This window comes from Pipistrellus kuhlii, unplaced genomic scaffold (assembly GCF_014108245.1).
Source record: "Pipistrellus kuhlii isolate mPipKuh1 unplaced genomic scaffold, mPipKuh1.p scaffold_m20_p_72, whole genome shotgun sequence".
Taxonomy (NCBI): Eukaryota; Metazoa; Chordata; class Mammalia; order Chiroptera; family Vespertilionidae; genus Pipistrellus; species Pipistrellus kuhlii.
This window is the reverse complement of record NW_023425576.1, coordinates 173441-187487: the sequence shown is the minus strand read 5'-3', so window position 1 is coordinate 187487 and position 14047 is coordinate 173441. Positions and strand designations below refer to the sequence as shown.

Sequence of the window (14047 nt, the reverse complement as noted above, 5' to 3'; positions counted from 1 at the left end):
AGAGAGAGGGATAGAGAGTTAGAAACATCAATGAGAGAGAAACATCGATCAGCTGCCTCCTGCACACCCCTAACTGGGGATGTGCCCACAACCAAGGCACACGCCCTTTGACCGGAATCGAACCGGGGACTCCTCAGTCCGCAGGCCGACGCTCTGTTCACTGAGCCTCACCAGTCTCGTGACCTCATCTTATGTGACCTCTTGACAACCCTTGGCATGTCACTCTTTTCATCTTCTCTTCTGTTCTACCTCTGTAACCACTCTTGGTTTGTCTCCTCGAAGCCACACACACACACACACCGATCACTTTCCCCTCCATGTCCCTTTGCATGGTGAGTGCTTCTTACTCCTCACTCTACAGGCACCCAATGGCCTCAGGGGTCATCCACACGCTGAGGCCCTCCATCTCCACCCCCCCACATACAACCCCTGGCTGCAGATGGCCAGTCCCTTCCCACGTCTTTCAGAGATGCTCAGATCCAGGAAGACCTACATGGAACCGTCCCCTCCACCAGCCCCTCCTGTCTTATGCACATGAGTAGCCTCCCCCTACCCCATCCAGCCGGCCGGAAGGAAGCCTGGGCCTGTCCCGGCGTCTGCCTCGCCCTCGCCCTCACCTGCATAGCATCCATCAACTCCCACATCTCCCAGAGCAGTGCTCCTCCGAGTGAGGTCCTGGTCCAGCGCATCACCTTCACCTGAGACCCGAATGGAAACGCGGGGGCGGAGCCCAGGGATGGGGGCGTTCCCGAGTGCTCCAGGTGGGCCCCATGTTGACTGGGGTTTGCCAATCACTCGCCCAGGTATCCGTAGAATCCCACTTTTTCACCCTCCACATCCACTCCCCTTCCTGCGTCATTGAACTTTTCTTTAGCATCTTCCAGCCTCCACGCCATCTCCCAGAACCCCCCCAGTCTGTGCTCCATGCATCCCCAAATGCTCTCTCTGAGTCATGGATCTGATCATACTGTACTCCCCCACTTACATCCTCCAGGGGCAGCCCAGATGGTGTGGCTCATGGGTTGAGCATAGACCTAGGAGCCAGGAGGTCACGGTTCGGTTCCCAGTCAGGGCATATGCCCAGGTTGTGGGCTCCATCCCCAGTGTGGGGCGTGCAGGAGGCAGCCAATCCATGATCCTCTCTCGTCATTGATATTTCTCTCTGTCTCCTTCTCCCTTCCTCTCTGAAATCAATAAAAACATATTAAAAAAAAAAAAAAAGGGGGCAGAACTGGTTTGGCTGAATGGATAGAGCGTCAGCCTGCGGAATGAGAGGTCCCAGGTTCGATTCCAGTCAAGGGTACATACCTTGGTTGCGGGCACATCACCAGTAGGAGGTGTGCAGGAGGCAGCTGATCGAGGTTTTTCTCTCATCGATGTTTCTAACTCTCTATCCCTCTCAATTCCTCTCCGTTAAAAATCAATAAAATATATATAAATTTTTTAAAAATAAGTAAAATTTTTAAAGAGAATAAATCATTCAGGTTTTCAAAGTGCTGTAAAAATTGGGAGAAAGATATAACCCCCTGAGATCCTGGTTGGATGATGTTTTCTTGGTCCAAGGTACCTTCCCTTTGCCAGGGATTCACAATCCTACACTTCTGCTGGCTCTTGGGAAGAGACCAGGAAGGCCGCAGGACATTCGAGTCACATCAACAGAACTAGTTAATATGCAGGGCATATTCGGGAGACGGGGAAGAAAAATCGTGGCGAGGAAAGTTGGGCTGAGGCCCTCATTTTCATAAAAGCCCATCGTAGGGATTGAAAGTGAATTCTGAGTCATCCCAACACTCTGTGCCCAGTGGGTGAGGCCAAATACCCGTTCTGAAAGCCAAAATACATCCCAAAAAGGATATGATGCCGTGGCCCTAAAAAGTGTGACTGCCTTAAAAAATGTGTCTTTGAAAAACCAATTTTTCTAGACGTCAATCCACTTTATGGCTGGGAATGATTCTAAAATCCACAAAAGTGCCAGTAGCGTTCCTTCTAAGCACAGAACACTTTGTGGTGGGAGAATAACAGTCAGAACCCCACTACCGCCCTGACCGGTGTGGCTCAGTGGACAGAGCATCGGCCTGCAGACTGAAAGGTCCCAGGTTCGATTCCGGCCAAGGGCATGTGCCTTGGTTGCAGGCACATCCCCAGTAGGAGGTGTGTAGGAGGCAGCTGATCGATGTTTCTCTCTCATTGATGTTTCTAACTCTCTATCCCTCTCCCTGCCTCTCTGTAAATAATCAATAAAATATATATTTTAAAAAAAAAAAAAAGAACCCTACTACTTTCACAACAACACTCTTAAATTCAGAACAATGGGTAGGAAATTGCCTGCTTGGTCTTCTAAAATAAGATATGCAAAAAAGCAGCACCTTTGAGAAATTTACTAGGTCCTGTGTCCAGTTGGAAAATAAAATGATCTCCATGCTCACACCCCTGTGTGTGAAAACTTGGCAACCAATTCCTTCGTGACCCAATCACACAGCCATTCCCTGAGTGGAAACCTGGGACAGATGACTCCATATTGTAGAAATAAAGATGTGATGGAGCCCAAAGAAATAAGAGTTTTTAAAATATCCTATAGAATAAAGAGCTAATATGCTAATTAGACCAAACAGCCGTGATTTCAAAGAGGAAGGGAGAGGGATAGACAGAAACATCAATGATGCGAGAGAACCATGGATCAGCTGCCTCCTGCACATCCCCCACTGGGGATCAACCCAGCAGTCCCAGCATGTGCCCAGTGGTCGGCAAACTGTGGCTCTTGAGCCACATGCGGCTCTTTGGCCCCTTGAGTGTGGCTCTTCCACAAAACACCACGGCCTGTGTGAGTCTATGTTGAAGAAGTGGCGTTAGAAGACGTTTACGTTTAAAAAATGTGGCTCTCCAGAGACATGTCCATCGTGGTGCTGTTGCTATTTGGCTCTGTGGACGGATGAGTTTGCCGACCACAGCCCTGTGAGAAAGGAACGGATGGAGAGAGACACACGGAGCTGGTGAGAGGCTGGGGGAGGAAGGCGGGTACCACACGGAGGTCATCCTTACACGGTGACGGGCAGACCCACATCACAGCTGCTTCCTGGACAGCAATCTGCCTCCTGGACAGGAGGGAGGAAAGAAGGGAGGGAGGGAGGGAGGGAGGGAGGGAGGGAGGGAGGGAGAAAAGCAGGGAGGGAGGGACGGCTACTTACATCAAACGGAGCTGAACTGGACGGGGCGCTCTGCTGGCACGGCTCCCGGAAGCAGTCGCTGAAGGGCAGGAGGAGGCCCATGGCGATGATCCGGGAGCAGAACTTCTCTGCCTCCTCGGGGGGCCCGTTGTCCTGCTGGCTGAACAGCTTCTCCAGCAGCGTCCGCCCTGCGAGGACACGGGCGGTGAGAGGGAGCATGGGCTGGTCCCCTGCCTCAGGGCCCTCCCAGGGGACCGGGGACTGTAAACACAGCCAGGGAGCAGCACGGTTGCCAAGGCTACGGAGGTGGCAGAGAGCAGCAGCCTCCCGGACTCGCAGAGCTCAGTCTGAGGCCTGGGGAAGAGCAGCTCTGGTTTTCCCTCCCACCCCCACCCCCCAAATGCCTCCTGCCCCCCAAAGAGGATGGGCCACGTGGTGGGCCTGCATTTTCTCCATCTCAGAAAGGCCAGCCATTTTTTTTTTTTTTTTAGGGTAAACTTTATTATTATGAACTAGTGGCCCAGTGCACGAAATTTGTGCAGGGAGGAGGGGGTGTCCCTCAGCCCAGCCTGCACCCTCTCCAATCTTGGACCCTTCAGGGGATGTCTGATAGCCCTCTCACAATCTGAGACCGCTGGCTCCTAACAGCTCGCCTGCCTGCCTGCCTGATTGCCCCTAACTGCTTCTGCCTGCCAGCCTGATCATCCCCAAACTGCTCCCCTCCCAGCCTGATTGATGCCTAACTGCTCCCCTGCCGGCCTGATCACCCCCCAACTGCCCTCCTCTGCTGGCCTGATCACGCCCAAGGCTTTTATAAGTATTGATTATAGCTCAAGCTATTTTTTTAAATTGATTTCAGAGAGAAAGGGAGAGGGAGAGAGCGATAGAAACATCCATGATGAGAGAGAATCATGGATCGGCTGCCTCCTGCATGCCCCACACTGGGGATCGAGCCCACAACCCGGGCCTGTGGGCTTGGTCCCAGTGGAGGGGGCGTGCAGGAGGCATCTGACCAATGATTCTCTCTCATTGTTTGTGTTTCTATCTCTCTCTCCCTTCCTCTCTGAAATCAATAAAAATATTTTTTTAAAGGCATCCTTAGCTTAGGGCTACACAAAACCAGGCTCAGGTCTATATTTTAGTTAGAACAACTAAATTTTAGTTATACACCAAGTGGCCAAATGATGATGATCTCTGAACACATCATCATCTGGCCACTCAGTGTATCTGTGTCTCCAATGGGCACCAAAAGGATTCTAGACTTTTGCTGGAGATCAACCACCTATTGCCCTGAGCTTTCTGTCAGCCAGGGCAAAGGGGAACACTGATCAGGTGCACGATTGATAGTATCTTTGACGTCAAATAAATGAGGTGCTCCAGAGAAGTCCACGGAGTGGCCAGGTGATTATGCGTTCAGAGATCATCGTCATCTGGCCACGCAGTGTATAATAAATAGTCAGTTCTGTCGAGACACTGGTAATGCAATTTTCGTGCCTCTTCCTATTTTTGTTTGTGAGGGGGGGAACTAATTTAAAATCTCCCCTGGATCTGTGGCATGACCAAGCAGAGCAAGAGGCCGCTCTTTCCTCCATTCCTGTAAGTCTCTAAAGAGCATTCTTCGGTCTCCCGAGGCGTTTTCCGAGGGGACATAAAGGATCTTTTTTCCCCACAGAACTTAAGCTTGCCCAGACCCAATGGGAATCAAGCACCCAGGAAACCTCGTCCCTTAATTCTCAAGTGATCGGTTATCATTACAGCAGACCCGTTTTACACATCCCAGGAGCTAATTAGTGCTTTTCTATGACTCAGGCATTGTGCGTAACCGAAAATAAGGCCGACAGGCTCTTTCCATGTATGTGCGCGCGCGCACGCGTGTGTGTGTGTGTGTGTGTGTGTGTGTGTGTGTGTGTGTGAGCACATGAGTAAATATGTTTCAAGCCAGCCAAAACCAGTGTGGCTCAGTGGGCAGAGCGTCGGCCTGCGGACTGAAGGGTCCCAGGTTCTGGTCAAGGGCATGTACCTTGGTGGCGGGCACATCCCCAGTAGGGGGTGTGCAGGAGGCAGTTTCTCTCTCATCCATGTTTCTAACTCTATCCCTCTCTCTTCCTCTCTGTAAAAAATCAATAAAGTATATATTTTTTTAAAATATGTTTCAAGCCAGAATTTTTCTAAAGGGATATGGAGCAACTAGAGGTCCGATGCTTTGGCCCTCACAGCCCCGGCTTCGTTCAGAAGGTCATCTGGAAAAACATCCGGTCTAATTAGCATATTCTGCTTTTATTATTATAGATGTAGAAAAATGGTATCAGCTTAAGGGGGCCAAAACAATCCTGTAGCTACCACAATCCCTGTCTTGGTTTTTCCTACCTTCACATAATCTTTGCATTCCCTCAAATCTAAATACAAAAAAAAAAAGAAGAAGCTGTGAAGTGCTATTCTAAGAAGTGTTTTCTCAGTCTGTTGAGATCTTGCTACCAGGCATAACATGTTTGGCTCAAATAAAACTTTTATAAAATTCTCTACAGGTTTGGAAATTCTTATAGCCACATAGCTATGCCCATAGACAACTCAGTCAACCTCTCTTGGGCACCAATCCTCTCCCCCATACACACACACACACACACACACACACACACCCTTGTTAATGAAGAATGTTACCTTTGTCCTGTAGAGTCAGCCTTGCCTTCATACACTATCTAAAATACTCCTTTGCGTTGTTAGCAAAAGCCACAGGATCGGATACACCCGGAAACAATGGCCGGGAGAGCATGGTAAGGGGACTGTTACCATCACAACAAACGCATCAGTCTCTGCACAAGGAGGAAGTACACTCATCAGTCTCTGCACTGGGGTTCTGTTGGGCGGGTGAGCAGCCATACTCTGAAACCTTTTATTTGGACAGGACTCTAAAAGGAAAGCATGGCTCAATGGTTGAGCATTGATCTATGAACCAGGAGGTCACGGGTCGATTCCCGGTCAAGGGCACATGCCCAGGTTGCCAGCTCTATCCCCACTGTGGGGCATGCAGGAGGCAGCCAACCCATGATTCTCTCTCATCATGGATGTTTCTATCTCGCTCCCTCTCCCTTCTTCTCTGACATCCATAAAAATACATTTTAAAAAAAGAAGGAAAAAAAGGAAAGCCGTTTCCACATCCACTCTCAGCTTTGTGAAGCCCAGCAAGGGTTCGCCGTCACCATGCCAGAGGCTACCCGAGGACTGAGCGGGGCCTGGGACCTGCCAAACCGGACGCACACCCCGCTCCCCTCATTGTCATTCCGGGGGCCTCCGCTCCCGAGTGGCCAGTCCGTCTGGGAGCCGCCGCTGACCAGCATTCTGTGTGAAGATATAAAAGACACAGACCACGTGGCCCGCGCTCTGGGGCAGCGAGCCATCCAGCGACAACGACCAAGGCTAGGGAAGGAACGGTCTTAAAATGCAGCCCGTTTAGAACCCTCTGTCTTCATGAAACATCCTCAGTGGGATTGGGGGAGGGGAGAGGAAGAAGCAGCCAAGACAAGACGTAGCAAAGCCCTTAGGAGTCTACCGTTGGCCAGAGAATGTCCTGGGCCCACCAGAGGACACAAGCATGGAGAAAACAGGCTCCCTGACTTTAATAAGGAATAGCATAGTCATGAGGGCAATGAGGATGGGACGCTCTTGCACAAGAGGTGTAGAGTACTGGCTGCTCCCAGTGAGAGCACAGTAGGTTCAGTGCCTATTGGAAGGACTGGCCCGCATGGAAGAGATATTAGTGGATTTGGCCGATAGAAGAATGGATGATGCGCTGGCCAGGTGGCTCAGTTGGTTACCGCAGCAGCATCCTGTGCACCAAAGGATTTGGGGTTCGATTCCCGGTCAGGGCACATGTCCTCACCCATCTGTATGTGCTCAGCACCTTTTTTAATAAAGTCACAAGGAAACACAGCTCCCGCAGCTCTGTTCAATGTCAGATAAGCGTGGCTTAGATCCAAACGCACACACACACTTCAAACTAGGCCAGTCCTCGGCTCAAAAAGCAGTAAATAAAGCCCATCAGGGAAGCTGCTGAGGTGCTTGACACCAATCCAAACCGCAGTCTTAAAAAAAAAAAAAAAAAAAACCTGAAAAGGGAGGTTTCAGACCAAACTGAAATGGTTTCAGGACAGCCCTGGCTTCTGTTATTAAATTCTATGCGGATATACGGAAACCAGGAAGCAAGATCTAGGGCAAAGGACAGCATTCCTTTTATATTTCCTTTTAGAGGCCCGGTGCACAAAATCCATGCACTCAAGGAGCGGGGAGTCCCTCAGCCCTGCCTGTGCCCTCTCGCAGTCCCAGAGCCCTCAGGGGATGTCCAACTGCCGGCTTAGGCCCGCTCCCCACAAACATCCTTAGTGCGGCCTCGGAGCAGTGCTCCCCCTATGGGAGCACATTGACCACCAGGGGGCAGCTCCTGCATTGAGCCTCTTCCACCTGGTGGTCAGTGCATGTCATAGGTCGTTCCCCCGTTGGATTGATTTGCATATTAGCCTTTTATTATATAGGATAGTTAAGACAGTTACATTTACTGCTAGAAATAAGACCTCTTGTGGCCTTCTGTGCCGGTTTTATTTATACCCATTAGCAATGGATTTGGTTTCCGAAGTCCATTTCTTCATGCGGGCCATTGACTAGCTTCAAGCCCCAAGGCAAGCTGCCTCACTTGCCTGAGCCTCCCTTTGCTCCTCGGAAGATAATGAGAATCAACAGCTTGTGGGCCCAAAGGGGCCACAGGCTAGCCTGACCAGCCCAGGGAGAGCCAGCATGGTGTCCTTGAAAACGCAGAGACCGGAAGCAACCCCAAAGGATCGTCTGACATTAAAACCTTTTAGCCTGGCCGGCGTGGCTCCATGGTTGAGCATGGACCTAGAAACCAGGAGGTCAGGGTTCAATTCCCAGTCAGGGCACAGGCCCAGGTTGCGGGCTCAATCCCCATTGTGGGGCTTGCAGGAGGCAGCCAATCCATGATTCTCTCTCATCATGGATGTTTCTCTCTCACCCTCCCTCTCCCTTCCTCTCTAAAATTAATAAAAATATATATTGTAAAAGTGATTCAGCATTACAAATTTAACATCTTCCAAGTCTAAACTTTAATTGACTGCAAAATTCTATTATTAGCCCTAACCAGTTTGGCTCAGTGGATAGAGCATCAGCCTGGGGACTAAAGGGTCCCAGGTTCAATTCCGGTCAAGGGCATGTACCTCAGTTGCAGGCACATCCCGAGTAGGGGGCGTGCAGGAGGCAGCTGATGGATGTTTCCCTCCCATCGATGTTTCCAATTCTCTATCCCTCTCCCTTCCTGTAAAAAAAATCAATAAAATATTTTTTAATAAATCCTATTACCAGCTTTCTATTAGACTTAATGTGCAAAGGAACCTCTCAGAGCTCAACAGCACCTCTCCTCCTGAGCACTGAAATATTTCAACACAAAGGCCGAAGACATCCTCCGTTCCTCAAGGAGGTCGGTCTCCACCCTGGCTAAATGCTTTTACATCTCCTGAGCAAACACCAGTGCGCCACTGCAATCTCTGTCCCTGGGATTTTCTCCCCACATTTGCAAGTCAGTGAAAAGCAAAACAAGAAAACCACCACATCTGTTCTTTCCTGCAGAGCTGGCAACTCCCAATCTCCGGTTTAAAAATAACACACGTTTATGGAAACGTATAGATAGAAGGATCACCTGCTTCCCAGGCAGCTGGCAATTAATTTGGTTGAAAGACAGACAAAATCACAAAATCAAGGCCAACCAACCATTTCCCGGGGGACACGGCTGGTGCTCCCCCAGGCCTCTGGGAACTTCCAAGGCACCCCTACAATCCTGAAGGATGGTGACGAGCCAGCTGACAAGGAAATGAATGTCGGGAGCCTGGGTCAACCCGGGTTCACGCCACGCAACCAGAGCCATGTCCATGAGAACCTGGAGGAATTATGTCTCCCTCTGACCAACCATCACGTTTATCCAGCCCGAGAAAGGCCAGCAAGTTCAAAAATCCACCTAATTAAAGACAGAAACTAGCCCTAACCGGTGTGGCTCACTGGGTAGAGCGTCGGCCTGTGGACTGTAGGGTCCCAGGTTCAATTCAGGTCAAGGGCATGGACCTTGGTTGCAGGCACGTCCCCAGGTGGGGGTGTGCAGGAGGCAGCTGATCGATGTTTCTTTCTCATCGATGTTTCTAACTCTCTGTCCTTCTCCCTTCCTCTCTGTAAAAAAAAAAAAAAAAAAAAAAAAAAATCAATAAAATATATATTTTTTGAAAAACAGAAACTAGAAAAACCTCCAATGTGCCGGCCTGCTGCTCCCCCGTATTTTTTTAATGTTTGATTCTCTCTGCTGTCTCACGGCGTCAAATACCGGAGCCTGAGCTAGACGCGGGGGCACTCAGACATGAATCAGTCGAGGCCGCTTCTATTTCTGGCTCTGCTGGCGAGTGAATCACACCATGACCTTGAGGAAGTGACCTCCCGCTTTCCCCCAGGACCCACCAGTGACAGCATGAGGATAAACCTACCATTCTTTCCTTATTTTTTTGTTATTTCTTTTTTTGGAGAGACAATAAATGAATAAATACATGGGGGCTGCTCTACTGGTCACTGACCAAGTATCTCCTCCATTCATCACATACAAAGGAGTGGATGTTCATATTAAAATAACTGACTCTGGCCCGACCAGCAAGGCTCAGGGTGGAGCGTCCACCTAGGAGCCAGGAGGTCAGGGTTCGATTCCCGGTCGGGGCACAGGCCCGGGTTGTGGGCTCCATCACCAGTGGGGGTTGTGCAGGAGGCAGCCGATCCATGATTCTCTCCCATGATTGATGTTTCTATCCTTCCCTTTCTCTTCCTCTCTGAAATCAATAAAAAATATATTTTTTAAAAAATAACTATCCAATCAAAAAACGGGCGAAGGACCTAAATAGACACTTTTCGAAAGAGTACATACAGAAGGCCTAGAGACATATGAAAACATGCTCAAAGTCACTGATCATCTGAGAGATGCAAATCAAAACATCAATGCGGTACCATCTCACACCTGTCAGAATGGCTATCATCAATAAATCAACAAACAACAGGTGCTGGCGAGGATGCGGAGAAAAAGGAACCCTCATTCAATGCATACTGGTAAATCACTGTAGAAAACAGTACGGAGTTTCCTTTAAAAATTAAAAATGGAACTACCATTTGACCCAGTGATCCCACTTCTAGGACTATATCCCAAGAACTCAGAAACACCAACCAAAAAAAGACATATGCACCCCTATGTTCATGCCAGCACAATTCACCATAGCTGAGATTTGGAAACAGCCTAAGTGCCCATCAGCAGATGAGTGGATTAGAAAACAATGGAATACTATGCTGCTATAAAAAAATTTTAAAAAGAAGGAACTCCTACCATTTGCAACAGCATGGATGGACCTGGAGAGGATCATGCTAAGCAATAAGCCAGTCGGAGAAAGATACATATCACATGATCTCACTCATTTGTGGAACCTAATGAACTACATACACTGATGAATGAAAATAAAGCCGGAATCATTGAGTAGATTCTCCAACCTCAGAGGGAAGGTATAGGAGGGGAGGGGAGAGGATAAGAGACCAACCAAAGGACTTGAACGCATGCATATGAGCATAACCAATGGACACAGACAGGAGAGGGGAAATACATGATCTCTCATCAACATTAAATTCACAAAAATCAACTCAAGGACTTTACAATATTCTTCCTTCAAAATAGTCTTGGGGGAGGGCAGGGAAGATGTTTGTTAATTTATAATTGATCTAATGGGGATTAGACTATAAACATTCACTTTAACTTAACCTATACAATAAAGGGAAGGGAATAAAAGAAGCGGGGGGGGGGGGTATGAAGGGGGAGAGAGACTGCTCTTAAGTATAGGAATCCATAATCTATATATATAAAAGCCTAATATGCAAAATGTCCCCTCAGAAATTTGATCTACTGGGAGTTCAATCCCTCACTATGATGCACGCTGACCACCAGGGGGCTGCACAGAACAAAGGTAAACTCCAGTGGGCAACTGGCAGGCAAGGAAGGAAGTGACCACCGAGCATCACTTAAGTCGCCTCCCCAGCTTGCCCCAAGGTAGAAGGTACTGCCCTAGCCGGTTCGGCTCAGTGGAAGCAGCCAATCAATGATTCTTTCATCATTGATCTCTCTCTCTCTCTCTCTCTCTCTCTCTCTCTCTCTCTCTCTCTCTCTCTCTCTCTCTCTCCCCTTCCTCTCTGAAATCAATATGTATACACACACACTGAGTAGCGATCTCTGAATGCATAATCATCTGGCTACTCAGCGTATTTCTCCTGAGCACCTCGTTTATTTGATACCAGATACTATCAATCGTGCACCTGATCAGTTTTCCCCTTTGATACAAAGCTCCGGGCAAATAGGTGGTTGATCCCCAGCAAAAGTCTAGAATCCTTTCGGTACCTATTTGAGATACCAAAGAGATCAGAGATCATCATCATCTGGCCACTCAGTGTGTGTGTGTGTGTGTGTGTGTGTGTGTGTGTGTGTATGAATATATGTATATTTTAAAGAAGTTACTATTGCATACAGACACACATAGCTGTGTGAGTCTCAGAGAGCACCCCTTTGGCTAGGTCCCTCCAGCGATAACGGTTTGGTCCTCCACGCTGACACTTCGCAGAGGACCATGAGCACTTAGTTCTGTTCTAGCCGTTGCTGTGGATGGGGGTGAGGCAGGAGAGAGGATGGCTCAGCTGACGATGAGATAAAAAAGTGTGGGGGAGAGGGGGAGAGTTTATCTGCCTGGCTAACCCTGGACGCAGAAAACGGGAGATTTTTTTTTTTTTTGGGGGGGGGGGAGGAACAGAGCAGCCCTTTCTTGAGCTGACTCAGGACCTGCGCGACAGAGCTGTTGTTCCCTTTAAAATAAAGTGACCAGATCGTCCGGGTGTTGGCGGGGCAGTCCTGATTTTAACCATTTTTTCCCCGCGTCCCCGCAGCGTTTAAAAAAAAAAAAAAAAAAAAGTCCCAATTGTTGGAAAGATTGGAAACATTGGAAAGATTCTTTCCAAAAATCGGAACTTTTTTAAAACGCCACGAGGGAAGCGGATAAAACTGTTAGAAACCAGGACTGTCCCGCCAACACCTGGGCGATCTGGTCACCTCATTTTAAAACGCGGTAAGCAAAGAGGGTCCCCCTGAGCGGCTGAGAGGGGTCCCCCTGAGCGGCTGCGTTGGGCGCCAAGGGGATGCGCCCCCAGGTCCTGGCTCTGGAGAGCCAGCCAGGACAGGCGTCGGGGGCCTGATGGGCAGGCAGGGGCCCTGGCTGAGGGCGCCCCGGGGCCAGCTCACCCGTGAACACGTCCTGGAAGCCGTCGGCGGCCGCCTGCGCCCCAGACACCCCGTTCCCCGGGGCCGCCCGCGGGGGAGGCGCCTCTCCATCCGCCGCCTCCGCGCGCTCCGGCGGGTGCGCGGGGCCGTCCGGCTCCTCCGTCCAGTCTCCGTGCGTCCTGGCCGGGGCGGCCCGGGCCCCGCGGCTCCGGGGGGCCTCCCGCCGCCTCTGAATGCGGGGGCTCTGGGCGGGGGACCCGGACGGCGAGGGGCCGGGCGAGCTGAGCTGCCGCGTGGTGGTGCGGACGTAGGGGGACGGCGCGACGGGCGGGAAGGGCTTGCGGGGCGCGGGGCTGCCGGGCGGGGAGCTGCGGGATGGGGGGCCGGGTCCTGGGACCCCCTCCTCCTCCGCCGCCTCCTCCTCCCGGAGCTGCGCGCTGCCGGGTCCCCGCGGGGCCTCTCCCGCCGCCGCCGGGCCCCCCTCCTCGCCCGGGGAGCCCCTGGAAGCATCCTCGAAAGCATCCTCCTCCTCCTCCTCCACCTCCTCCACCTCCTCCTCCTCCTCCTCTTCCTCGGCGTCCTCATCCGTGTCCCTCGCGGCCTCGGGGACCGGGAAGGCGGTGGGGGGCGCCGGAGAGGCCGAGGCCGGAGCCCCCGGTGGAGGCTGGAGGGGTCCCGGGGGCCCCAGGGGCGCCGGGGACAGGTCCAGGGGCGCCTCCGGGCCGCCGGGGCCCCCGCCAGCGCCCCCGCCCGGGCCCCGCAGGAAGCGGTCCAGGCCCAGGAAGGCGCCGGGCTCCTCCGGGGAGATGGAGGCGGCGGCGGCGGGAGGGAGGCCCTCGGAGCCCGGCGCGCCCGGGAGCTGGAGCTGCGGCTGCTGCAGGCGGAGGGCCTGCTGGATGTCGGAGAGCAGGTCCTCCTGCTCCGCCGCGGCCGAGTGGAAGCTGTAGAGGTCCGTGTCCGAGCCCGAGCTGGTCCTTTGTCCGTCCTGCGCCCCGGCGGCCGCCGCCGCGTCCCCATCCTCCGCGGCCGCCGCGGCCCCATCCTCCCGGCGCCCGGCTCCGGCGCCCCGGGCCCGGGTCACCAAGAACGGGTCCGCGCCCTCGGCGTCCGACAGCCCGGTGTCCTCGGCCGAGAGGCTGCGCTCCGGCGTCCGCGCCGCGCGGCCCGGGGCGCTGTCCAGCCCGGCGCCCGGCGGCGGGGCCTGCGCGCCCGCCTCGTCCTCGCGGGGGCCGCCCGCGCCCTTGGCCTTGGCCGCGGTCCTGCGGATCCGGAGGTTGGAGAACACGGAGCCCCGCGAGTCCGCCTTGCCCTTCCTCCTGCCCGGCTCGCCGCCGCCCCGGTGCCGGTTCGAGGCCTTCTTGCTCCCGCCGCCGCCGCCGCCGCCGCCCCCCTTCCGGGCGGCGTCCGCGCCCCGGGGCCCCGCCGCCGCCGCCGGCTCCGCGCCGCCATCCTCGTCCCCCGCGCCGCGCCGCAGCTTCGCGTCCTGGTTCCCCATGGCGCGCCCCGGGCGCTCAGGCCATCGCGGCCGCCCGGGCGCCGGCCCGGCGGG

At 52.6% G+C, this 14047-nt stretch overlaps 1 protein-coding gene across 1 annotated transcript in view; it reads right to left on the bottom strand.

Annotated features, from left to right (window-relative positions):
* FMN2 (formin 2) overlaps window positions 1-14047 on the bottom strand; it is an 83254-nt gene extending 69207 nt beyond the window's left edge. The window contains exons 1-2 of the mRNA XM_045576024.1: window positions 12520-14047; window positions 3186-3352 (exon numbers count right to left, since the gene is read on the bottom strand). Coding sequence (XP_045431980.1) covers window positions 3186-3352; window positions 12520-13993 — 1641 coding nt within the window. The 5' untranslated portion in view covers window positions 13994-14047. The remainder of the gene's footprint in view (window positions 1-3185; window positions 3353-12519) is intronic.